A 27,317-nucleotide genomic window follows, 5' to 3' on the forward strand; every position below is an offset into this window, starting at 1 on the left:
GTTGTGTACAGGCACTGCTAACACACATTTCAGTACAATCAACTTGTAAAAGTGCATGTACCATTATGACCCCTTTAATGACTTAGGATCCAGTCTGATCGGATACTCAAGTCTCAATGCTTGCCACACTGCTGGACGAAATGCATCAAAAACAATCCCATCCATATTGTGAGAGTTCACCGCTCTGTCTAGAGTGGCTGCTTGCAAAATTTCATCCATCTTTGCTCCTCCTATAATTTTGGCCAGCAATGCTTTAATGTCCCCCACCGCCAAAAGTTTACCAGTCGTTTCCTCCTCAAACACCCTGATCCATTTCCCAGCACCCGCATTTATATCGGGAAGGCGAGCAATCAGTCCTTCGAGGTCCTGAGAGGCCCACGGGACATATTGTCCCTGTGCACCTATAATTAAAATCGGAAGCTGTGCAGCCAGTGGTCTTAAGTGCTCCTTTTTCTCTTCCCTGTTGCCATTTTCTTGTATCAAATATTTCTCCTTCAACATTAATTTCCTCATTGCTGTCGAACAGCTTACTTCTCTGTCTCTCCAACTCATTTTCCTTTTGAATTTTCTTGCCTGATTCTCTAATTTTTTGACCCATTTCTTGTTCAATCATTTCTACTTGTGCTTTAATTTCACGATCTTTTCTCCTTAATCTTTCTAACACTTCCTCATATCTCGTTTTATCTTCCTGGTCTGATTTCATCGTTTCTAAGGCTATTCGGGCTTGCTTGTAACAATCCGTAGTCAGATATTTTTCACTCTCCTTTTTCTGTTCTCTACTTCCTGCTTTTACATCTGGTTCAAATTCAACTTGACCTTCGACCTCTATCTCCCCCATCACATCAACTTTTCCCTTGAGAATCGGTAATATTTTTTCTCCTGACGGATAAGGAGGAGGTTGAGAAAATAGCATCTCTTTTTTGCATGTTTCTCTGTCTGCCTCCTTCAAAATTTTCCTGGCCTGTTTTATACTTTTTAACGTGTTCTCTCCTTCTTTTTTAAACATAGCTAACACCTCTTTTTCTTTTTCTCTTTTTCCCTCTCTTTTTTTCACGCTTCTTATTGATACATTTAGTTTTGTACTTCTTTATCAGAGTTTCCATTTCCTCCCACAACGCTACATCAAACGTCCCCGAGATTTTATTTATCATGTCTTTGCACAGAGGATATTTCAATCCTAATATCTCTACCGGAGTGGCTGCCATATTTTCTCCTCCGATCCTTCTGTCCTATTTTTTATTCTATTTATTTTATATAAATGTTATCACTATTTTTCAATTAATTTTAGTATCTTGCCTCTTATCTTAGTTTTTTTCTATCTGATGCATGTACTCTTTCTTTATATTTTTTTCAACTTTATTTTATGATCACACAGTATTCATAAAATCTTTAATAATTATTATTGATTTATTTTTCTATTAACTATTGCCTCTTCTGTTTTATCTAGTGCGCACTTATTATTTTTAATGTTCTTTATTCAACTTCCTATCTTAATCACTCCTCCTCCACAGCACTGCTCTCAGAAAGTTTTCTCTCCCTCCTGATCTTTTCTCACACAGACACCCAACATAAGATTTTAGAACACATCTGGATTCAATCTTTATTGACCCTATTCCTAGAAACATTCATACCACTAAGTCCCTTTATCTTTATTTACTCTTTATTTATTTATTTAAGGGCTCATTCATTCATTCATACAGCATCCTTTTATTTATAAGGACTTCCTTGCACAAATTATCCCTTTATTTCATAGGGCTTATCAATCGTTCATTCCTTTTGGGTGTGTCAAGAGCTGCGGCCCTTCTCCACTTGGGAAAAAGGCACACTTCTCTCCCCAAACCCAATCGGAATTTATTCGTTTTCTCATTCACTCTCAGTCTTTCACACCCACACGCATTCGAACACAGACACAGTTTCAAACATTCTTCAAAACAAAACAACAAGACAAAGCTTTTTTCTCTCGAGTATTCACCTGCTCCAGAATACTGGTTTTCTCACTGCAATCCCTCTTTATTCTCCCTTTCTCAGTAAAAAAACAAGATCCTACCAGGAATTTTTATGCCTACCTAAGCTGACCTCTGACCTCAATCAGAGCGGTATCCGTAGGTCACGCGCGCTCACTCCCTCACATAGGCCTAGATTTAATAAACACAGACCATTGCTAGCAATGTATGTCTGCCTACACCATCCAGTTTCAATTTAGGCTACTTATCAAGGCCATAAACAATAAACTAGATAAATGCATGCAGTTATTTCTTCTGGAATAAAACTCCCTTTTGTTCTTTTCTTTAAATTTAGAATTTTGGAAGAGCAAAATTTAAGTGTCTTACCACTCAGAGCAGACTGGCAAACATCACAAAATTATATAAGCAAAAATGCTTACCTGTGGCCACTTTTTTGTGCTGTTCGTCAAAATTCTGCTCCAAGCAGTCGTCCACTCTGCTGCTCTGTTCCGATCCTGTTTGTGACGCCAATTGTAGTGTCTCCCGTCTTTCTCTGAAGAATTACGCACAGTCTTGAAGTTTGATGCCAGAAGAAAAGACTTTATTATCTATATAGCGAGAACAAAGCCGAGATCCCTTCTGCAGAAGAGTCTCCCGATTGTCTCTGGACTTTGGTATATATACACCAGTTTTTTAAGGCAGGTTTCCTATACATTAGAAGCCCCTCTCATGCATACCCTTCTACATTTCGCTTGCGTTTGCAAACCTATCTCTTCCTTGGGAGCTGAGACTTCCTAGACTTGTTATGGTAAAGGAAAAAGCTCCCCTATATTTTTCCAGATGTTTCCTGTTTATAACTTTTAGCCACATAGGCACTTTTAACACAGAGGCCTTTAGAACATAATAGAGGATTAAAAAGGATATATAAATGGCGAGATTCACCTTGATTATACTTGATTAATTCAGATCATTGGTAGAGTGGAGGTTCTTCATGATGGTCAGTGGGGAACAGTGAGTGATGCTGGCTGGGATTTGGCTGACGCTGCAGTAGTGTGTAGAGAGCTGGACGGTGGAGAGGCCTTAAGTGCACCAAAGAGTGCTCACTTTGGAGAAGGAACAGGAGACATATGGATTTCTGGTTTAATGTGCACTGGATCAGAATCTACATTGACAAACTGTAGATTCTTTGGATGGGGAGTAATAGCTAATCATACTGAAGATGCTGGAGTCACTTGCTCAGGTGAGCTCATCTAGATTTATTTCATAATCCCTAATTTTCTAACACATAATTCCAGGATGAATAAAAAAACTCGGAGATGGAATGTACAAAAAGCTTTTTTTTTTTTTTGTCCTAGACAATCCCTTTTGTGAATGAAACATCATTCATATACATTCAAAGGAGGAGAATTTCTTAAAATGCATTTTACGTTTTTTTTAATCTGTATTTATTGTGTATTTATTATTATATATTTATTTTACAACTACTAGGACCCATTTCTCAATACAACTCTTCACACAGTTCAACTTTCAACTTGGCACAGCAGTTAATTTCACACTCAAAATGCACTCAAATCAAGCCATTCATCCATAACACTAGCAAAGTTTGTCACCCAACAAACACAACGTGTCACTCATAAAACAATGACTTAAAAACATAAAACAGACCAAAATGTTTTATTTTGTAAAATGTATTTACAAGACAAGAATGACACTCTTTACTGTTTAGAATTCACTGCAGTATGTTACATGGTCAATGTTTAAATTACAGTAAAAAATTACTCAGAAGTTGTCCCCTTTGGAATAGATGGTAATGAAATTGAAAGACTACAGTTTTTATGTTAGGTTTTGAACTTAAAATTTTTCCCAGTTGCTGACAAGCATTGTTTACAGTTTTTCAGGATTACTAACACACTATAATTGATTAATTTGGCCCAATTTTCCAAACCATTCATTCAGTTTTCAAAACAATACAAATACAAATAGAAAGAGGTGAGGAAGAGGAAGGGAAAAGAAAAATGAAGGGGACGGGGTCAAAGGACATTTGTTCTTGATGAAATACAAAGCACTTGACCATGTTCTTGTGCATGGAATGGCCACGAGGGAAGTTGGCCAACAGGCTCATCTACAGGGTTTCTATACTACTTACACACGAAATATAATTACAGTACACAGTAGCAGTACTTTAGATGAGAGAACTTTCACTGTTCTATGTAGAGTAAATACTGTAGCACATGTTGTTCATCCTCAAACTCGTAACTGTTGAATTCAGGGGTGACATTTACTCTATTTACCTAGGGGTGACATAATTCTGTACCCTATGGCAAACGACTGTCTAGGAGAGCTAGAGAGTTTTTTTCAAAAAAATAAAATAAAAATAACTGTCATAGTATGGCAGAGGTTGCTGTATTTATTAATTAAATTTTTTACTGTACAGTAATTGAAAGTATGCCATATTTTTTGTTCATATTCAATTATTTGTTATTTGAACTATTTGAATCTTTTCTAGTGTTTTTCATCTGATCTCTTCACAGTAGTGTAATGAAAATAAACTTTTTTTTAAAGCTTATTGTTGAATTTTTCTGTGCCTTTTATTTATGTTGTAAACTGTAACAGATATTGACTTGCAAAAGCATTCCTTTTCCCAAACTGAGTTTTTTGTAACAGTGTTTTAAACTTATCTCACTAGTGTTCTCTAGGCAGTGAAGTAGTCTGTGTATTTAACAGGTTTGTGTGTCATCTGAGGCCAAAGATTAGATTCTGATAATAGAGAATATGTTTTTGATTAAAATATTTGATTTTGACCTGGAAGTCTGAAGTTTGTACAAATTGGTGTGTAGTTTTGAAATTGTGTTTTTAGTTGTGAGAAAATGGTTGATTGTTTCATGAGAAGTGTGTTAGCAATCAAGAAAAACTGTAATACTGAAGCCACATTTTCAAAACTCTTCATGCAGTCTGCATTACCAACATGGCCAAACAGTTATGCTGCATTCACGTGCTATCAGAATTATTGTAAATAAGAGTTTCCTAGTCGGAAATTGGCCATATAAGGCCTCTCTAAGGCCATTCATGTCCAATTTCCGACTAGGAAGCTCATATTTACGATAATTCCGATAGCACGTGAATGCAGCATTAATCTCACCTCTAAAACTCAATCAGACCAACAAAACACTTCATATATGTCTCAAAATAAGCTCGTTCCACCATAACACTGGCAACAGTTCTCATTCAGAAAACATACATTGTCACTCATAACAAAAGTGTTCACGGGTTTTGAAAAATGTGGTCAATGAATGCATTTTGTGTGAAAGCAATGAAAAATTATTTACAGTTTTGTCCACTCTGTTACACTTCTGTTTCGCTGAATTTGTGAAGAGTTCTGAAAATGTGGCTTCAGTATTTAGATACTTCTTAGCAGTTGAAAAAAAAAAACTAGTTTTGATAAGTACTTTTACTGTGTTTTCAAAAGAGTTTGTAAATATAAGCAAATTGTCCTTTGGGTACATAAAGTTTTGTTGTTTGTATCTGAGTGAGAAAAATTCATATAATTAGAAAGAAGTAGTCTTAATGTAGCAGTGATAAATGATACGCAGTTTAGCCCAAATACAATAGACTGCTGCTGTTCTTACTGTGTTTTGGGGTACTCTGGGTTCGGGCCATTCCTGAGCTCAAGGCCCTTCCCCGGACAACATGCCAATTACGCATTACTATACTGCAGCTAATTATATGTAAGTGCGAACTCGTGAATTAAATGAAAAATGCATTTACTCTTATGAGCACACTCGTACAAAATGCACAGAACTCTTTTATGCACTGCTGACTGCTGACAATTGACAAAATGCAACTGGTCACAAACAAACTACTAAACTGTTTAGTTTTATAAAGTGAAGCTGTGCAAATATGAAGCTGTGAAGCTGAAGCTGTGCAAATATCATTAAAATTGTGCCATTTTTATTCAAGGAGTCAGGCTGGTTGGTGGATCTCGCTGTTCTGGTAGAGCAGAGGTGCCTCATGGTCAGACGTGGATGTCAGTGTGTGACGCTGTCTTTGACCAGCAGGATGCAGAGGTTGTGTGTAGAGAGCTGGACTGTGGGGCTCCTGTACAGGTGCTGGGAGCAGCTGCTTTTGGCAAAGGAGACGTTCAGATGTGACACAAGAGATTCAGTGCAGAGGAAATTAATCTTATACATCTTTTTGTCCATCTTCATCTTCTCTCAAACACAACTGTACCCATGAGAATGATGTTGGACTGTTATGTTCTGGTAATGGACCCGTAATTTTCAATTTATAATTTTTTTTATTTCTTTAACTAAACTCTCTGTTCTTTGTCCAGGTTACACTGATCTCAGGTTGGTAAACGGCCCTGACGTCTGTTCTAGTCGAGTTAAGCGTCAGTATCTCAGTAAATGGGGCACAGTGTGTGATGCATGCTAGGATATGAGAGCTGCCAGTATCCTCTGTAGACAGCTGAATTGTGGGATTGCTGTGTCTGTTGTGGGATCAGACTGGTTTGGAGAGGGAAGCGGTGAAATCTGGGCTGATGTGTTTGATTGTGACGGGAATGAAACAAAACTCTCAGAATGTTCCATCTCTTCATGGAGTCGAGCTGAACGTTCTCATAGACGAGATGTTGGTATCATATGCTCTGGTGAGCACACTCATGCAGTGATGAAGTCATGGGCTTCAGACTAAAGCTACTTCTAAATATATATTTTAGATATATACTGAATTATAAATAAATACTCTTCTCAGATTCCTCTCTGGCTCTTCATGACGGTCTGGTGCGGTTGTCTGGAGAGAGACAGTGTGAGGGGGAGCTGGAAGTTTTCATCCATCAGGTCTGGAGGAGAGTTCTGCTGGACTCCTGGAGTCTCACTGAATCCTCTGTGGTCTGCAGACAGCTGGGCTGTGGCTCTGTGCTGAACTTCTACGGCTCCTCTTCATCCAGTCCTGAACACAGTCATGAGTGTGTGACGGGCTTCCAGTGCTCTGGGAGTGAAGCTCATCTGGGGAACTGCAGCTCTCCACAAACTCTCAACTGCAGCTCCACACAACAGCTGTCAATCACCTGCCTTGGTGAGAAGAACAACATCTGGACAGATTCTTCAGTTGTTTGTGATCAATAATGTGTTTTTCTTTCTCTGAATATCAGGTCGCGGGTCCGTCAGGCTGGTGGGTTCTGGGGGAGACTGTGCAGGGAGGCTGGAGGTTTTTCACAGCGGCTCATGGGGGACAGTGTGTGATGACTCCTGGGATATTAAAGATGCTTATGTGGTGTGCAGACAGCTGCAGTGTGGAGTGGCCCTCAGTAACCAGCAGGTACCAGCCTGGTTTGGTCCTGGTTCTGGACCCATATGGCTGGATGAGGTGGAGTGTGAGGGGAATGAGACGTCCCTGTGGAGCTGCTCTTCTCCAGGCTGGGGAAAACATGACTGTCAGCACAAGGAGGATGTAGGAGTCGTGTGCTCAGGTAAACAGTACATTAGCATAAATGTTTAACAAAGTTACAGTTGTTGTTTTTTTTGTTTTTTTTAAATATACCTTGTAATCATAGGATAGGGGTCTGAAGGGGTTTGTGTGCAATAATGACTGTTAAACTGTACAGTTCATACTTACCAAATAAATAAATACATGGACAATTTTTTTTGCATGTAAATAACTCTATAATTTTAAATGTATACCATCTTCCTCAAGAAATATAGAAAAAGTCCACTACTGTCACGGTTCATAGATCCAATGTCTCTCTCTAGTCTCGTGCTTTGTTGTTTACATGTGTGTGAGTGTGGGAGTGGGTGTGTCTGGATCGTTACTGTTGATCAGTATCCAACTGCAATCACTCTTCATCACCAGCTGCCACTCATCTCACCTCCTATAAATACTTACCACCTTCTCATCTCCTTTGTCAGATCGTTGCATGAAGTCTCTAGGTTGTCTGATCCTGTTTCCGTGCCTCGTGTCCCGTCTTGAGTTCCTGTGTTCCGGTTTCACGTCTTGTTGGATACGTTTTCATGTCTGGATCACGTCATTCATCATCAGAGCACGCTGCACTTCATCCATCACTCTGCGTCTGGCCATCAAAGTCCCTGTGCCACCGCCTGCATCACCCGGATCTATCATCATCATCATCATCATCAATTTTGACTCTAAATAAAGAGTTTTACTTGCATATTGTATCCTCGTTTCTGACGTAACAACTACAAAATACAAAACAATTATACGGTTGCAATCATATTATAGTATTAATACAAATGTTCTCTGAGGTATTAAGTATTTTAATAACATATTATATACATTATTTTTTTATAACGTCATGCTTATGTTTTTAGATGCAATCAATGCTTGCAGCATGCATAAGCCTTTTATTAAACCGTTATTTTTAATATTTTATCTTTAGCACAACCTAAAAATTCAGTTGTCTTAATGTACATCCTTTTCTATCTAGAGTTTAAAGAGATCAGGTTAACTGAGGGCTGTGAAGGGAATGTGGAGGTTTTCTACAATGGATCCTGGGGTAATGTGTGCTGGAACCAGATGGACAGAGACACAGTGAGTCTGATCTGTCAAGAGCTGAACTGTGGAAGATCTGGTGTCTTGTCTGATTCAGTATCAAGAGTGGAATCAGCTCATAACTGGCTGGATGAAGTAACATGTCGACCACATGATTTAAATCTGTGGCAGTGTCCATCTTTACCCTGGGGACAGAATGACTGTGGCAAGGAGGAAGTGGCCAAAATCACCTGCTCAGGTTGGATGATATTTAAATAATTTAATATGTCCTCAATAATCATGTTTCTGTACATACATTTTATGTCTAATGTGGTAAGTTAACTGTTTCTGAAAACTAAAGTGAGCCGACTAAAGAGTAAAATGATTTGTGAGGCTAAAATGTTTAGCAGTTTTCACACTGATAATTTGTTTTCACAGAGAGATGTCAGATGCCTCGTCCTAATGCACTTTTCTTCATTTTATCATGTTTTAATTTCAGAGGAGGAAACTCCTGACTCTCTTCAGAGTCGTCTGACATGTTTTACCTCACCATCTCCTCACCAAAGACAGTGCACTTGTAAGTTTATTCACAACACATTTATTGAATGTTTGGTAAGCCTATATTTTCTGTTAATTTATTAATATTATCTGCTATAATATTATCTGCATTTTTAGTATTTTCATCAAAATAATTTTGAAGGAAAACAAAAAGTTTTAAAAGCTTCTAGCTTCAATATCTGAGTTTGTTTTGTTGTAAATGTTGTGCTGAAGTTGTTCAGTGCTGGTTGATGTGTGTTTCAGATCATGTTCCTCTCAGACTGAGTGGAGGGGACGGCCGGTGCTCTGGGAGGCTGGAGGTGTATCATAACGCTGTGTGGGGCTCAGTCTGTGATGATCAGTGGGACATCAGCGATGCTCAGGTGGTCTGCAGGCAGCTGGGTTGTGGAGCAGCACTGAGGGCTGATGGGAATTCAGTCTTTGGTGCTGGTGAAGGTGTTGTGTGGCTGAACAGAGTCGAGTGCAGAGGGAATGAGCTTCACCTGTGGGACTGTCCTCTCTCCCTGAAAAACCACACTGACTGCTCCCACAAAGAGCACGCTGGACTCACCTGTGCAGGTCACAGCAAACACTGAGGAATATTATTCATTTTTAGAACTTTTGGGGGTTTTAAATCAGTCATGATTTTGAATGCATTTGTCTGTTTTGCCAGGTTTATCAGATTTGTCAGTGTCCACTACTCCTGCCACAACAGCATCAGCTTCTCCTCCAGTTTCTCCTCCAGTGCGCTCAACATCAGTCTCTCCTCCACAAACTCCTCCAGCAGCGTCTCTCTCCGTCCCCCCAGAGCTTGTGATTGTACTGGGAGTTGTGCTCTTACTGCTCTTAGTGCCACTGCTTATACTGATTCAGCAGAACAGAGTGATGAGGAGAGGTAGGAGAGATCCAGAGACTGTCATATTGTGTCTTATTCAGTGTGTGATCAGTCATGTGTTGTGAACTGACAGCAGGTTTGTCTGTCTACACTCACAGCTCTCTCTAAGAGGAGACACAGGACGGCGACTGAGGCCGTTTATGATGAGATTCAGCACAGACACAATCACTTCACTCAGAGGGGTGAGACATGAGCCATCAATCTCATTTAATACCATTAATAAGAGTCTGTCAGACAGTTGATGTTCATCTATTATTAGTCCTGTTAAACCTCCTGCTTCAAACCACAGAATTCCTGACAGAAAACCACAGAGCTGCAGGTGCATGTTTATGTGTGTGTGTGTGTGTGTGTGTGAGAGAGAGAGAGAGTGTGTGTGTGTGTGTGAGAGAGAGAGAGAGTGTGTGTGTGTGTGTGTGTGTGTGTGTGTGTGTGTATTTCTAGAAGGCAGTAAGGAATGGGTTCATGTGAGGATAGATTTGTGTGTTTGCTAATAGGCCCAGCAAAAAGGAATTTCTGCCCATAATGCTTTTAAAATGTGGATAATTAATATTTGTCTTATCTTCTTCATGATTCAGAGGAAATGAGGATTCAGTCTGTTTGTAATGATGAACATGTTTCTGTCTGTTCTGCTCTCCTTTAACTCCTTTAACTAAGAACTGCATTCTGGGTATGAAGATGCTGATGAGCTGCTCTCAGGTTAGAGAGATGAAGCACATATTCATTCCACAATCTACTCAAACAATCTTCTTAATGAATTCACCTAAATAAATATGATGATGATGTCACCAATTGCAGTGACCTTTTTAACTGATCAGATTATTCATTACCAAATGTTTAATAAATTCGTAGTCTCCTGACCTGCAACAAGAACATATTTTGTCTTTTGTATCCAAACATATTGTGTGTTGATGCAGAAGAGATGCTGAAGGAAATCACTCCGGGATACTATGATGATGTCATCACTGATGGACTGAAAGCAGATCGTGAGACAGGTGTCTCTCTCTTATTACAACAGCACAATATACTTTTAAATTAAAATATTAGAGTGTACTTAAGATATGCATTTAAAATGTAATGAATGTGTGTGTCTGTGATGAATGTGTGAATTTGTAGAAGACACACCTGAGAGCTATGATGATGTCATGACGAGCGGACTGAACTCTGACATCAGAAAAGGTATTTTATTTCTTATCAATTAAAAAAAAAAAACTATATTCCTTTAAAATCAAGATTGTTTCAGAAAAAAATGTAAATGACTGTCTTAGTGTTTTTTTTTTTTTTGGCTTACATTTAATTTTGTCTTAAGATTTAATCATATTTTTATGTGTAGTGGACGCACCAGAGAATTACGATGATGTCATCATTAATAGACCGAGCTCTCAAGGTATAACAGGTGAGATGCACAGAATTTTTTATTTAAATCACCATTTGCATGTTTACATGAGTATTGTAATGTGCTGGAGAAAGCTGGCTGAGACAGGGAAACACACAGGAACAGAAAACACACAAGAAAACATGTAACAAGACGTGTTCTGTGTAATCAATTCACTGAAGCGAAAAGGGATCCTTCAAATGAGATAAAGTGTTTATAAACTGATATGAGATGTTTTATGTCATTCTTGATCAGAAGGTGTTCAGGAGGAGTATGATGATGTGATGAGTGTCAGTGAAGACGTGAGAAACCTGTTGAGTAAGTTATTGTAGCCCTTTTGTTCTCATTATATTAACATCTTTATTTTAATTTAGTTAATATTGTCCAGGCTTTTTTTTTTTTTTTTTTTTTAATTTCTAAAATATTCATCCAGTAACAACATTTGACCTGATTTAAGATTGTATTTATTAACAGATTATGATGATGTGGAGGAGTCAAAGAAAGAAGAGGGCCGTTTGGCTCAGTGATCACAACCACTGCCTCAGTTCAACAAATATAAACAAAGTTTGAGTGATATATATTAAAATCTAAGGTTTAACTTTGTTTTTACTTTAATAATGTTATAAAATGAATTGGACTGTTTGTGTACCACAAATAGAGAGCTATTCAGACAAGATTTTCAAATAAACATTGGTTTCTATTCCAGAGATATTAATCTGATAGTCCTATTATATCAAATACATTTGTATCTGTAGATGCGTGTTTAATACTGCAATGAGTAATTCATCCAGCAGATGGCAGCAAAACACTTCTTACTGTAAAGAGACGCAGACAAGAGTCTTATCCTTGTGTCTCCACATGAGGGAGATTCTCACTGTTTAATATTTTTCTGGACAGAAACTGTTAATTTCCTTGTTTACAGATGCATTATAGCTACAAATCTATTTTTTTTTCTTTTTTTTTTCATGTAGAGCTAATTTCACAGCACATAATTTTACCCTTTGTCTGCTTCTATAATATATTATAATTAATACACAGCGTTACAGAATGACGGAAATACACTAGCAGTGATATTTCTTGTATTTTATTTGGTTCTCATAATAATTGTTTATACAGAAAAAAAAACTCAACTGATATGTTGAGATATCTCGAGACAGAATTTAAATTAAATTAATTTTGTTTTAATGATTTTTAATGGGCCTTAATTTTGAAATAATTTTTATCTGTGTGAAATTTAAATTACCAGTATGCTAACACATTTTTAGTACAATCCAATTTTTTTTTTTTTTTTTTAATTGTAATGAAGTTTAGAAGAAAAATACACACAGTATATATTATAAAAACTTTTAAAATACATTAAAAATTTTAACTTTGGACAACACAATTCTGTTGAAATGAAAGTCAGTTATTTTACATGTGCTTTAGTATATTAATCTATACATCATCAACATAACTACATCTTTAAAGCATGACAAACATTACATTTTTTAATTTAAATTTTGATTAAAAAATGTAAGTTTAAGTAAAACTTAATTGGACAATATTACAAAGCACATTTTTAAGTGCACTTAATGTGTGTTAAGAAACATAAAGTGAGTACTCAGTTTAGATATACTTAAGTGGCCTTTAATTTGATGTATAATATAAATGCACATTAAGCACACTTCTTTCTACCTTCAAGAGTAGAAGGGGTATAAACTTCTAAACACACCTGCTTTATCATCTGTCCTGTGAGGGTCTCAGGTGTGTATCAGTCTATCTTCACTGTCCCCAATAAGAAATTTGAGTCATATGTCTCCATTTCGCTTCAGCCAGTTATGAGCCGACTCAACACCATCTTCAAGAGTTCAGTTCATGACAGATCAGTGATGCGCAAACTACTAAATTACTAATTGAATTTAAATCTGAACATTTTTAGGATTTTGAACAGTTAGCAACACAGTTTATAAACATTTCTTCAGAAGTATTTAATATTCTGCTCTATCTTTATGTTACTAATTGTCACGTGTCAGTTCTGTTCTGTTTCGGTAGCCCCTGATTATCTCACACACTTCTGTTCCCTTCATTACTCCCTGTAAGTATATATTACAGTTTCTTTAGTTTTGGTCTTGTGTTGATGTTATGATGATGTTTTATGGTTGTGACAGTGTGTTTTTTTTTATTTCCTGAGTTCATTAAAATTCCTTTGTTTCTATTTCATCTGGTTGTTTGGTTTATATACACAGTTACCTTTAAACTAATGAACATAAAAGAAGAATATTTAATGCAGTTCTGTGTAACTCGTCCAGCGCTGTCCATTAATGAAGACATCATCATCATTCAGTACGTTTACATGGACATCAATACTCTGATTTTAATACGATTAAGAGTCTACCATGTAAACAGAGATTTTTGATGACCTTAATCCGGCTAAAGTCATAATCGAAGTAAACACAAATCGAATTAAGACATATGGAGTATTCCTATTTTAGTCGCATTATTGAAGTGCAGTACAGACATGTAAACACCTTAATCAAACTATTACCGTCGTGTAGGACTTTTCGCCGTATTTTGCGACAGGACACATATTTGACACATATGTCAAATTTTATGTTTTCCATAGGCAATTCAATTCCATTAATTTAGTTGTACAGTAACAAATTGTTGCAAAGCAGTTTCTACATTATATTTAGAACCTTTAATATTTATATTTACATTACATTAATTAATTTTATACCGTATCATCCCCTAAACATTAAATTAAAAAATGTAAATAAATTAGCTTTTTAAATTAAATTATACTAAATGATGCTTATGAAAAATAAAAGTTTACTACAATGGGTAGGTTTAGGGGATAATACGGTATAAAATTAATTAATGTAATGTAAATATAAATATTAAAGGTTCTAAATATAATGGATGAATGGAATTAAATTGCCTATGGAAAACATAAAAATTTGACATGTCCAGAATAACCCTTATCGTGTGGCCTATTAAAATACATATTGTTTTCCCCTTTTGATAACTTTTTCTAACATGACAAACTCTTTTTTTTCCCGCTCCTGGTAAAATGTACAACGTTTTTATATTTTTAGTGACAACTAAAACTAGTGTAAATGTTTGCATTGTTTTATGTCGTGCATGATCGCACAGTTTATTTATTTATTTTCATTTAAAAGAAGAGAATAGCCTACGACTCGGGACGATTGAATGCGCACGCGTGCGTGTGAGAGAGAGAGAGGAAGAGAGAGAGAGAGGATAGCAACCAACGTCAAATTCGCAGCATAAAGGGTTGATTAGTTGTCATTTTAGATAAATAATTTAAAAAGTTTTGAATCCCTTACGAGCCGGGGTTTAGATAAGCGATCAAAACGAACATCTAATCACGTTGCACCGACGCTAACCACCGAGCCATCGCTCCACTATAAAACCACTGAAATGTTACTACTTTTAGTTTAAAACCATTCAATTTTGAAGATATAAGAAACTTTTAAACAATCGTTTGATGCGAAATAAGTTAAAATATAAGGACTTTCGACGTATTAGGGAAACATTAAAGTATAGAAATAAATCAAATGTTTGCGAAAACTTTCTCACTCGCAGCGGTGGGGGGCCTGCGTCTCACACACACACACACGAACAAACACGCACACACAATCACACAGACAGGCATGCTCACTCTGCAGAGAGAAATACAGTATTCATGTTTAAACTAAACACAATTTGTGTAATCAGTTCATTTGATGCCAACTGGTATACCATGAAGAACGTAAGACCATTTTATTTGTTAAACTAAACATTTATTTTTTTTATTTTTTTATTCCTTCTCATTATTAGTCATGTTGCCTATTTTATTTAAATTATTTTTATACAACCAACAGAATATATGTTTGTCTTAAAACTGACCTGTTAAAATTGTTTATTTATTCAGCTTTTACCCTTAAATTCAATATCTTTTTCTCAAGGACCCCAGAGATAGAGAGAGAGAGAGAGAGAAAGAGCGTGAGGGTGGAGACAGATGCCTTTTTCCAACTAAACACTTTTTGTAAACCTCTCGTTCGTAGAATGGTAATGCTTGCAAGAGGAGGAAATATTTTTTTCTCTTGAGGAAAAATGTAAGAGGGTTTTAATTTATTTACAATTCACTATTAGGAGTGTTATTTAATTACATTTTATAAAACCAACAGAATATATGTTTGTCTTAAAACTGACCTGTTCAAATGTATTCTGTTCATCCTTTTACATACATCTCCCATAGAGAGAGAGAATCCATAATACACCAGGCCTCGGAACGCAACCGGATACTGCTGCCACGTGATCCGCAGATGGGCAAACCCCCACCAGATCAGCATAAAATCTTCAAAACATTACTTGACAGCTCATTTATGGTTTTACACTTGTACAAACAACATATCTCATCCCCGGATGACGTAGGAATTTCACGCATTCCAATCCTCACATCTGGAACACATTAACGGGGTCAAGGGGTCAACACGACGTGGGTGGTCGCTATGTGGGTGGGCTGTGTGGGGGAGGGGAAAAGCCATAAATCAAGGGTCATAAATCATTTTTGTCATAAGCTACTCCATATCTACTACGGCCCACCCACATAGCGACCACCCACGTTGTGTTGACCCCTTGACCCCGTTAATGCGTTCCAGATGTGAGGATTGTCTGACTGTCTCAGAACAGAGATATTCACCTCAGTAAAGAAAGTATTGTGTTTCAAGTCACAATTTTATTCATCTTGATGTTTCAAAATGACTCTCTTGTGTGCTTCTCCTAGAACGGCCGCGTACTCGTATAAATGTACGAATGCATTGACTGGAGATTTTCCCTTAATAATAGGTTTCATTTTCGATTTTTTTCTCGGCAAAGCCTACAGTATGCCTTCAGAACACTTGGAATATATAATGAGTTGCCTGGGATAATTTTATGTTTGTAAAAAGATTGGAAAGATTTACAATTTATTAAATGGACAAGTGCAATTTTTTTATTATTATTTTTTTTTTTTTTTGGATAATGTCTTCATTTGTAATCTCAAAAAATAAGGTAGCCAAATTTGGCTTTAGAACAGCATCAGGTTGACAAATTACTGGTTGTGACGGTACAAATAAACTATAAACTAGAGCAAGATAAGGAAAATAAGGGTTATAAACACTTAGAATATGGAATGAGTTGCATGGGATAGTTTTATTTTTGTAAAAAGATTGAACATTTTTACAATTTATTAAATGGACAAGTGCACGCATTTTTCTTTTTTTTTAATTTAATTATTTATTTTTTGATAATGTCTTCCTTTTGTGATCCGAAAAAAAATAATAAGGTAGCCTAATTTGGCTTTAGAACAGCAGCAAGTTGACTAATTACTGGTTGTGAAGGGATAAATAAACTAAAAACTAGAGCGAGTGAGCAAAATAGGGGTTATGCATAAAAGGACACATAGTTATTGTATGGGGGCCCCATACCTGGAATTTGCTTAGGGCCCCCAAATCGCTAAGTCCGCCCCTGGCCCAGACACTGAAGACAACGATTGTGGCTGTCGACGGAGGATAGGAAACGACCGCAACCAAGAGGACACACAACTACATGGCATCCACTCGGCTCCGAAGCAAAAAACTGATGAATGGATGCACTATTTATACCCGTATGCACGGGGAGTGGCTCAGGTATGCAAAATCCACCTGCCAATATTCATTGGCGTTTCCTCTTAAAGTCAGAGATGATTGGGGCTCCCAAGTGAATCCCCTAATGTCGTAATAACTCGACATAACTCGTAGTGATCGACAGATAGGGAACTTGAGTTTTAGACACAGATAATCTGAAGCTCCAATTTGCCCATACCTCCACTTTATCTACTGCTTTTTGTAATCTTTGAGACACACATGCAATATTACGTCCTCTTTTCCATATTGCCCTGTCATCTGCAAATAATGCCCTTCCAATGTCACCTTTAAAATTACTAAAAGTATCATTAATCATAATATTTAAAAATATTGGGCTGCATACACTTCCTTGAGGAGTTCCGTTATCTATCGTGTATGTCTTAGAATACTCTACTGTCTCCTACCATAACTTGTATTGTTCTGTTAAGAAGGAAATCCATAATCCAGTTGTATAACTTTCCTCCAATTCCCATACATTTAAGTTTTATTAAAAGTCCCTCTTTCCTAAGCATATCATAGGCTTTCTCAATATCAAATAAAACCCCATAGCAATATTTCTTTATTTACCTGATCTTTCCTGATATCGGCTTAAAACAGCATCCATTGTATTCCGACCAGCCCTAAATCAACTCTGATATGGCGATATAAGACCTATTATTTCCAATATATAATTTAATTTATTTATGATCATTTTTTTCCATCAGTTGACATAAATTAGAAGTTAAAGCATTCGGCCTATAATTAATTGGATTGGATTTGTCCTTTCCAGGTTTGCCTACTGGTGCCCCATGCTTCCATGAAGAAGGAATTTTTCCTGCATTCCATATCTTGTTGAAAAGACTTAAAATAATTTTTAATGATCTATCTGATAAATGTTGAATCATTGCACAACATATATAATCTCTTCCAGGAGATGCATGTTTAACTCCTCCTATAGCCATCTTTAATTCATACATAGTAAAATCTGCGTCTAAAGTGTCTCCAGAAGGACTTCTTTTCATCATCACATCTGGGTGCTGATTCTTGTTCTGGATTCTACTCTTTTTAATATCCTCTGATCATCGCTATGGACTTTAACAAATACTTTAGCCAGCATTTCAGCTTTTTCATTATCTGTCACAGCTATTCTTCCTTCATCATTTTTTAAAACTGGTAAGGAGTTTGATTTATATAAATTCCTCCCATTTTCCCAATTGATCCCCATACTTCACTTATGTCAATATCTTCTCCAATAGTATTACACCAATCTCTCCAGTACTTCTTTTTAGCTGCCCAGGCTATTCTTCTAACTTCAGCTTGTGCTTTCTTATATTTAATAAAATCTTCAAATAAATTAGTCTTTTTGATTTTTCCGAATGCTTTATTCCTATTATGTATCACATTACTACATTGTTCTGTCCACCAAGGCACTGCTTTCCTCTTTTTATATTGTCCCTTTTTTCCTATAATATTATTGCTTACATCATACAATACTTTATTTATTTTCCAATTACATTCATATGTCTTCCATCATAATTAGTTCTACTGCTGTTAGTTCTACCTCACTTAGATATTTACATATGCTTCCCAGTTTGCTTTATTAAATCTCCATCTTGGAGCTAAAATCACATTATGTTCTAATACACTCATCCCTACTTTACATAAAAATATATAGTGATCACTACCCATATTATTATCTTCCCAAATGTCCCATTTACTAGCTATATCTTCAGAAACCAATGTTAAATCTACAGCTGACCCAATACCACGTACCAAATCTATTCTTGTGTTTCTACCATCATTTAAACAAACTAACCCATTGCTGTCTATTATTGCTACAACATCCCCATTATGATCATCATTACTGCTTCCCCATAAAGTGCTATTTGCATTAAAATCTCCACATCAAATTATTTGATGATTTCCTGACCCAATAACCTTTTCTAAATCTTTACTTATACTACAAGGATTATACTAATTTATAATACTCATACTTTGTTTCTCTGCATATATATCTATAACCACCAATTCATATTCTTCAATCTCATTAATGACTCTGTATTCTAATTCATTTTTTATAAAAGTGGCCACCCCACCTCTCTCTTTCTATCTTTCCTTACAATATTATATCCTTGCAAGAACTACATTTAATTTAGGTTTTAACCATGTTTCTTGTACACAAATTATGTTTGGTTTCTTATCTAGTAGGTCTATAAATTTAAATAAAAAATAAATAAATAAAAATTCTGGTCCATTTGCAATAAGACTTCAGGCATTCCGTTGCAGAATCGTTAAAACCATGATTATAATTATGTACTTCCACATGTTGTTTGAGTACTAGATTGTAAATACATAAAATATATTTTCAGTATACAAAATAATTATTTAAAGAACAAAAAAACTGTTTTTGAAATATGGTGATAGCAAGCGCTCAGCGCAGGATGTTTCTATGAAACAGAAGCACTGCTTGCAATTTACAATTAGGCCTACATGCTGTACAATTAACATTACAAAAGAAACAGTGGTGTTGATGCTAAAAAAAGTGACATTTAGCCTACATCTTGGTTTACATAAAACATGTTTTCACTGTGCTGCTTATTAGTAATTTTTGTAATTATTATTATTATTTTATTTTTTTATGTGTAAACGCGCTAGACATGGACATGTTTGTCTTTAAAACCGCATCATTAAATTTTGTGAACCCTTTAAAAGATTTTCCAACATGGTATGTTTTTATTCTTTTTAAAACTAATTCATGTTTGTTTGTTTGTTTGTTTGTTTGTTTGAACACTAAATGTTTCAGTTTTAGCAGCAGCATCATCTTGTACATGCTAAAATCTATATTTAAAACGGCTGAAATACGTTGATTAGGGAGGAGCTCCCTCATGCGGTGACACAAGGACAAACAACACCCTTGTCTGCTCGTCTTTGCAATAAGAAGGGTTTTATTGCCATCAACTGGACAAATGCAGCATTGCAACATGTTTATTGGTGTTATTTCATTAGTTTCAAGATATATCAGTTGATTGAATGTAATAATATATTATTATTTAATTTATGTAATAAACATTCATCAGAATAGTTAACAATGGAGTTTATACTATGGTGTAATCATATTTTACTGTTACCTTGGAATAAATAAAAGAAAAGTAGTAAAATCCACTTACAGTAATATTATGTATAATTTATCCAGAAACAATGAGATTAAAATGTTACATTTATTCAAATTAGTCATGGAAATTCGTTTTTGTAAGTTTGAAGTGATTAGAATTACAAAGTCAGTGATCAGAGCTTGTATCTGCTGTGTTCAGGTTCAGGTTTGATGCTGAATATAAGCTGCAGTGTTTCTGTATCAATCTGCTTTAAGTTTAGTGTGACTTTATCTCCACACTGACTTATGACTGACACGAGTCTGTCCTCAGTGAAGTGTCTCTTCACGCTGGAGGAGGAGTCCCGCTCATCAGCGCTGACACTTTATTGATATATATGGAGAAAATCAAAATGCTGCTTTCTGATTTGTCACTGATTGTGTTTGATGATTTCCTCTGTTGTGTCTAATAAGGTAACAGTGAGTGTCATTGGCAGCTGTGAGTCTCTCTCTCTCTCTTTAGGGGGCTGACAGGAGCCAGTTTCTTCAGTGTGTTTGAGGAGCAGACGAGAAACTTGTGCTGTGTTCTGAACTGTCTGAGAGTATAGTGAAATGGAGAGCTATCTGGCGTATATTTTTGTGTCCTCATTTGTGTCACTCATTAAAGCCGGTAAGTATACACTCAGAATTAAGAGATTTCTTAAAAAAAAAAAAAAAAAGATGAGATACAAAATCTCTGTTCTGTATTCTGATTTTTAATGAATTATTATGTGGTCTCTCCTGAATTGACAGACAGTGTGAGCGTGAGGTTGGTGAATGGCAATAATCCCTGTGCTGGTCGAGTGGAGGTTCATCATGATGGTCAGTGGGGAACAGTGTGTGATGATTACTGGGATATGGCTGATGTTGCAGTGGTGTGTAGAGAGCTGGACTGTGGGACGGCTCTAAAAGCAACATATGGTGCTCACTTTGGAGAAGGATCAAGTCAAATCTTGATGGACGACGTGGCCTGTAGTGGATCAGAGTCCACACTGAAGGACTGTACATCAAGTGGATGGGGTGTCAGTAACTGTGGTCACGGTGAAGATGCTGGAGTCATCTGCTCAGGTGAACTGTTTCATACATCACTGCATAATAAAAAAAAACTGTAAGATTTTTGAAAGTGCATTGTTTTAGTATGTAATGTCTATTAATTAAGAAACCTCTGAGGGTGTGTGGGCTGGAGAAATAAATTATGATAACATAATTATATGTAACATATAACATATATAATATATGTAACATATTTGTTATATAAATAACAAATAACTCATATTTTTAACTAATTTAAAATTGTTCAAATTATATGGGCTTTTCCTTAACAGTTTCTTGCCATTGCATTATCCTATATAGTTAATAGTTAATCCTAAATATCATTTTGTTGCTGTCCTTATAATTCAAAGACTCAGAGCAAAGACTTCGACTTGTGGACGGGTCTCACCTGTGCTCTGGTAGAGTGGAGATGTTTCGTACAGAAGGATGGGGTTCAGTGTGTGACGCTGTCTTTGACCAGCAGGATGCAGAGGTTGTGTGTAGAGAGCTGGACTGTGGGGCTCCTGTACAGGTGCTGGGAGCCGCTGCTTTTGGCAAAGGAAAAGGCCGTGTTTGGTCAGAGGAGATTCAGTGCAGAGGAAATGAATCACAAATAGACATCTGTCCACGATCATCTTCACAAATACACAGCTGTTCCCATGACAATGATGTGGGAGTGATCTGTTCTGGTTGAGTATTAACATTTGGCATCTCTTTAGATAAATTACATACCTGTGTAATACACTGCTGTTGTATTGCTCAATTATCTTGACACTAGTTTCATACTGTTTAAAAGAGCTGTCAGTTATTTGTCCAGGTTACACTGATCTCAGGCTGGTAAACGGTTCAGACTCTTGTTCTGGAAGAGTGGAGCTTCAGTTCCTCAATGACTGGGGCACAGTGTGTGATGCATGCTGGGATATGAGAGCTGCCAGTGTCCTCTGTAGACAGCTGAATTGTGGGATTGCTGTGTCTGTTGTGGGATCAGATTGGTTTGGAGAGGGAAGTGGTGAAATCTGGGCTGATGTGTTTGATTGTGACGGGAATGAAACAAAACTCTCAGAATGTTCCATCTCTTCATGGAGTCGAGCTGAATGTTCTCACAGACGAGATGTTGGAGTCATCTGCTCTGGTGAGCACATTCACACCACACTGAAGTCATGGGTTTCAGATAAAAACTACACATTTTAACAAATATAGTATATTTTAAATAAATATTGAATGACAAATAAATACTTTCTCCAGAAATTGAAGCTCATCTGAGGAACTGCAGCTCTTCACAAACTCTCAACTGCAGCTCCACACAACAGCTGTCAGTAAAAAACTTTGGTGAGAAAATCAACATCTGGAAAGATTCTTTAGTTATTAGTGATCAAAAATGTGCATGTACAATCACTGTTTTTCTTTCTCTGAATATCAGGTCGCGGGTCCATCAGGCTGGTGGGTTCTGGGGGAGACTGTGCAGGGAGGCTGGAGGTTTTTCACAGCGGCTCATGGGGGACAGTGTGTGATGACTCCTGGGATATTAAAGATGCCCATGTGGTGTGCAGACAGCTGCAGTGTGGAGTGGCCCTCAGTAACCAGCAGGTACCAGCCTGGTTTGGTCCTGGTTCTGGATCCATATGGCTGGATGAGGTGGAGTGTGAGGGGAATGAGACGTCCCTGTGGAGCTGCTCTTCTCCAGGCTGGGGAAAACATGACTGTCAGCACAAGGAGGATGTAGGAGTCGTGTGCTCAGGTAAACAATAATGAAAATAATGATTTTATTTAAAAATTTTACAGTTTTCTAAACTACTCATTCGTCCACACCGCAACGTAACATTACTGAATCTACAGCACAAAACACACAGCATGATCAATGTAGCCCGATTCCCAAACTAATCTCTAATCAGTCAGTTCTTTTTAGTGAATCAAAGACATACAGCTTACAGCTAACTTTGATATTTAAATCAGTGTAGTTACAGACTGGATGTTCATATGACAAAGTGCAGCTAAAGATATTCATTTTGCATTTGGTCAAGGTTAATATTATATATATATATATATATGAATATGAATTAAGTATTTTTGTTTGTTTGTTCAGTGGTGTTTTTATATAAAAATGAATGGAACTATTAATGAACTGTGATCGTTAGGATTAATCATAATCATTAAAGTCTGTATAATTCCCATCCCTAATTGAAACGCTGTCATTCCATGAGAGCTGAAGTTGATTCTCATCGTTTTCTATCTAGAGTTTAAAGAGATCAGGTTAACTGAGGGCTGTGAAGGGAATGTGGAGGTTTTCTACAATGGATCCTGGGGTAATGTGTGTTACAACAATATGGACAGAGACACAGCGAGTCTGATCTGTCAAGAGCTGAACTGTGGAAGATCTGGCAGTGAACCCAGTAATTCAGAGGGACTGAAGACTCATAATTGGCTTGATAAACTTAAATGTCGACAACATGACTCCACTTTATGGCAGTGTCCATCTTCACCCTGGGGACAGAACGACTGTGATAGAGATGAAGTGGCCAAAATCACCTGCTCAAGTGAGAAATTTAACTCATTTAAGATTGTTTGAAATTGTCATGTTATTTTTTTTTTTTTGTCTTTTAATTATTTTGTTCTATTCAGTGGTAAATTAAATTTTGACATGTTTTAATCTCAGAGGATCAGACACGTGAGTCTCCTCAGAGTCTTCTGACATGTTCTACCTCACCATCTCCATACAAGAGACAGTGTTCAAGTAAGTTTATGATTTTATTTTTTTTTTATCATCACAACTTTAAACTTTGTTGTAAATGTTTTGCCGAAGCTGCTCAGTGCTGATTGATGTGTGTGTTTCAGATCATGTTCCTCTCAGACTGAGTGGAGGGGACGGCCGGTGCTCTGGGAGGCTGGAGGTGTATCATAACGCTGTGTGGGGCTCAGTCTGTGATGATCAGTGGGACATCAGCGATGCTCAGGTGGTCTGCAGGCAGCTGGGTTGTGGAGCAGCACTGAGGGCTGATGGGAATTCAGTCTTTGGTGCTGGTGAAGGTGTTGTGTGGCTGAACAGAGTCGAGTGCAGAGGGAATGAGATTCACCTGTGGGACTGTCCTCTCTCCCTGAAAAACCACACTGACTGCTCCCACAAAGAGCACGCTGGACTCACCTGTGCAGGTCTCAGCAAAATACTGAGAAACTATATTCATTTAATCATTTTAGAGCTAATAATAAATGTGTATTTAAGATAAGTATGATTTTTAATGCATTTGTTTCGACAGATTTGTCAGTGTCTACTACTCCTGCCACAACAGCATCAGCTTCTCCTCCAGTTTCTCCTCCAGTGCGCTCAACATCAGTCTCTCCTCCACAAACTCCTCCAGCAGCGTCTCTCTCCGTCCCCCCAGTGCTTGTGATTGTACTGGGAGTTGTGCTCTTACTGCTCTTAGTGCCACTGCTTATACTGATTCAGCAGAACAGAGTGATGAGGAGAGGTAGGAGAGATCCAGAGACTGTCATATTGTGTCTTATTCAGTGTGTGATCAGTCATGTGTTGTGAACTGACAGCAGGTTTGTCTGTCTACACTCACAGCTCTCTCTAAGAGGAGACACAGGACGGCGACTGAGGCCGTTTATGAGGAGATTCAGCACAGACACAATCACTTCACTCAGAGGGGTGAGACATGAGCCATCAATCTAATTTAATAGCATTAATAAGAGTCTGTCAGACAGTTGATGTTCATCTATTATTAGTCCTGTTAAACCTCCTGCTTCAAACCACAGAATTCCTGACAGAAAACCACAGAGATGCAGGTGCATGTTTACGTGTGTGTGTGTGTGTGTGTGTGTGTGTGTGTGTATTTCTAGAAGGCAGTGAGGAATAGGTTCATGTAAGGATACATTTGTGTGTTTGCTAATAGGCCCAGCAAAAAAGGGATTTCTTCCAATAATGCATTTCAAAAGTGAAGAATTATTATGTGTTGTGTTATCTTCTTTATGATGCAAATGAAATGAGGATTCAGTCTGTTTGTAATGATGAACATGTTTCAGATTGTTCTGCTCTTCTTTAACAGGGAGTCTCATCTCTGAAGAACTGCATTCTGGGTATGAAGATGCTGATGAGCTTCTCTCAGGTTAGAGAGATGAAGTGTATATTCATTGCACATTCCACTCAATCCTTTTTAAAGAATTCACCTTTAATAAATAAATTAATTACGGTATATTACATATTTGATTAATGACTCAATACTATTCAAATACTGCTGTTTACTTATATATTAACAGTCTGCTCTCCTTTTTTAGAAAAAGAGTTCAAGACTGCATATTATGATGATGTCACTAATGGCAGTGGCCTAAAAGGTCAGTGACCTTTTAACTGATCACATGATAAAATAATAAATGTTCAATAAATTCTCAATGTCATGTTCTGAAACAAGAACATATTTTGTCTTTTGTATCCACATATATTGTGTGTTGATGCAGAAGAGATACCGGGATACTATGATGATGTCATCACTGATGGACTGAAAGCAGATCGTGAGACAGGTGTCTCTCTCTTATTACAACAGCACAATATACTTTGTAATTAAAATACTACAGTATATTAAAGAAAGATATTTCAAATTAGTTCTGAATGTAATGAATGTGTGAATTTGTAGAAGACACACCTGAGAGCTATGATGATGTCATACCAAACAGACAGAACTCTGACATCAAAAAAGGTGTTTTATTTTTTATCAATTTTTTTAAAAATAATACCCCTCTTAAATCAAATCGTTGTGGATAATATTTTAAATTACTGTCTAAATGTTTTTTGTTTTAGTTTTTGGCTTGTATTTAATTTTAACTCATATTTTTATGTGTAGTGGACGCACCAGAGAATTATGATGATGCCATAATTAATAAACGGAGATCTCAAGGTGTAACAGGTGAGATGCACAGAACTACATTTTTATCTCCCTTTATCAGACATGTGTTCTGTGTAATCAAGTCACTGAAGGAAAGAGGATCCTTCAAATGAGATAAAGTGTTTATAAACTGATATGATATGTTTTATGTCATTCTTGATCAGAGAGAGTTCAGGAGGAATATGATGATGTGATGAGTGTCAGTGAAGACGTGAGAAACCTGTTGGGTAAGTTACTATAACCCTTTTTTTCTCATTATATTAACGTCTTTATTTATATTTTAATATTTTTAATATTATAAAAATAAAAATATAAAATAGTTTTTAGACTTAAAATATTTATCTAATTACAGCATTTGAAATGATTTAAGATTTTGTTTTTAATAACAGATTATGATGATGTGGAGGAGTCAGACAAAGCTCAATGATCTCATCCACCGCCTCTGTTCAACAAATGTTATTTATATGACAAATCTCAGGTTTTTTTATATTTCCCAATTTTTTGTATTAAAACTGTTATGCCTTTTGTAAGATTTTGTTGTATTGTTTTTTGGCCTTGTTTTATATATATATATCAGACATGTTAACAAGTCTCTGAGGTCCAAGTCACGTCTCAAGTCTTTGTTCTATTTATTAGCAACAGTTCTTTCAGCTAGTAATTTAAGCTAAATCCATTTTGAAATACTGATTTCACGATATGATTTTCTCAACAACAACAACAACAAAAAAACTTTAATAAAATTTAAGACAAATTAGAAATGAAAAGGTGTCCATTTATTAATTGTCAGATAAAATGCTGCATATTTCTTTGTAAAATTGAAATATGTCAAACAACAAAACTAAATTTGAAAACAAACCCCAATTAATCAAATGAATTACACAAATGAAATAAATCTCATATAAACAAAATAAGGCTTTGTCTGTGCTCTTTGTCTGGGCCCTATTGTTTCCTTCAGGATTCTTTTTTTTTTTTTTTGACTATACGGGCATTTTTGGGGGCCTTAACGTGCTCAAAAACTCTTGAAAATTTGCACACACGTTGGAATCTGCGGTCATTAGGACGCCGCAGAGGCTGGGACCCGGGCGTGGCACAGGGGCTCTACAGCGACCCCTAGAACACAGTCTGAAAACTTGATCTGTAGCTCACACATACTTGGAGAAGGGTCTGTCTGCAGACTGCAAGAGAGGGGCGTAACTTGAAGGAGGCGTAACTTGAAGAAGGGGGCGTAACTTGAAGTTGTCCAAATCACACAGAACCACGCGAGATGTCAAAACGAGATGTTGTCGGGCTGCGTCCGAAACCGCATCAGAGTTGCCAAGTCCGCGTATTATACGCGACTTGGGCTTCTTTTTTTGTAAAGTCGCGGGGAAAAATCCCTGGTCGCGGGTTGCGGTTTTTTGGGCTTATTTTAAAAAATATGGTCGCTT

General features: G+C 36.8%; 1 protein-coding gene and 1 pseudogene across 3 annotated transcripts; both read left to right on the forward strand.

Moving 5' to 3' along the window:
* Nucleotides 1-11,757, forward strand: part of LOC131538531 (deleted in malignant brain tumors 1 protein-like) — a 48,745-nt pseudogene extending 36,988 nt beyond the window's left edge.
* Nucleotides 11,758-20,486: 8,729 nt separating this feature from the next.
* LOC131539565 (scavenger receptor cysteine-rich type 1 protein M130) lies at nt 20,487-26,765 on the forward strand. Of its 3 annotated transcripts, none has more exons than XM_058774197.1 (18): nt 20,487-20,612; nt 20,735-21,049; nt 21,385-21,702; nt 21,831-22,145; nt 22,259-22,342; nt 22,434-22,751; nt 23,248-23,547; nt 23,667-23,744; nt 23,846-24,160; nt 24,265-24,477; nt 24,576-24,659; nt 25,057-25,116; nt 25,286-25,342; nt 25,466-25,528; nt 25,642-25,704; nt 25,849-25,911; nt 26,055-26,117; nt 26,280-26,765. In XM_058774197.1, exons 1-18 carry the CDS (start codon nt 20,555-20,557, stop codon nt 26,315-26,317), a joined length of 2,805 nt encoding a protein of 934 aa, XP_058630180.1. In that variant the 5' UTR covers nt 20,487-20,554; the 3' UTR covers nt 26,318-26,765. The 3 variants fall into 3 exon arrangements, with proteins under 3 accessions (XP_058630180.1, XP_058630181.1, XP_058630182.1); XM_058774198.1 differs by having other exon boundaries at nt 20,511-20,612; nt 20,739-21,049; XM_058774199.1 differs by lacking the exon at nt 20,487-20,612 and having other exon boundaries at nt 20,894-21,049; nt 21,498-21,702.
* The last annotated feature ends 552 nt before the right edge of the window (nt 26,766-27,317 follow it).

The sequence above is a fragment of the Onychostoma macrolepis genome, chromosome 04 (assembly GCF_012432095.1).
Source record: "Onychostoma macrolepis isolate SWU-2019 chromosome 04, ASM1243209v1, whole genome shotgun sequence".
Lineage (NCBI taxonomy): Eukaryota > Metazoa > Chordata > Actinopteri > Cypriniformes > Cyprinidae > Onychostoma > Onychostoma macrolepis.

Excerpts from the sequence above, each read along its gene's own strand:
- LOC131539565 (XM_058774197.1), top strand. The coding sequence starts at position 20,555 with ATGGAGAGCTATCTGGCGTATATTTTTGTGTCCTCATTTGTGTCACTC. Across the intron at positions 20,613-20,734 it reads TGTGTCACTCATTAAAGCCG|ACAGTGTGAGCGTGAGGTTG; the intron begins GTAAGTATACAC and ends CTGAATTGACAG. Across the intron at positions 24,478-24,575 it reads GAACAGAGTGATGAGGAGAG|CTCTCTCTAAGAGGAGACAC; the intron begins GTAGGAGAGATC and ends CTACACTCACAG.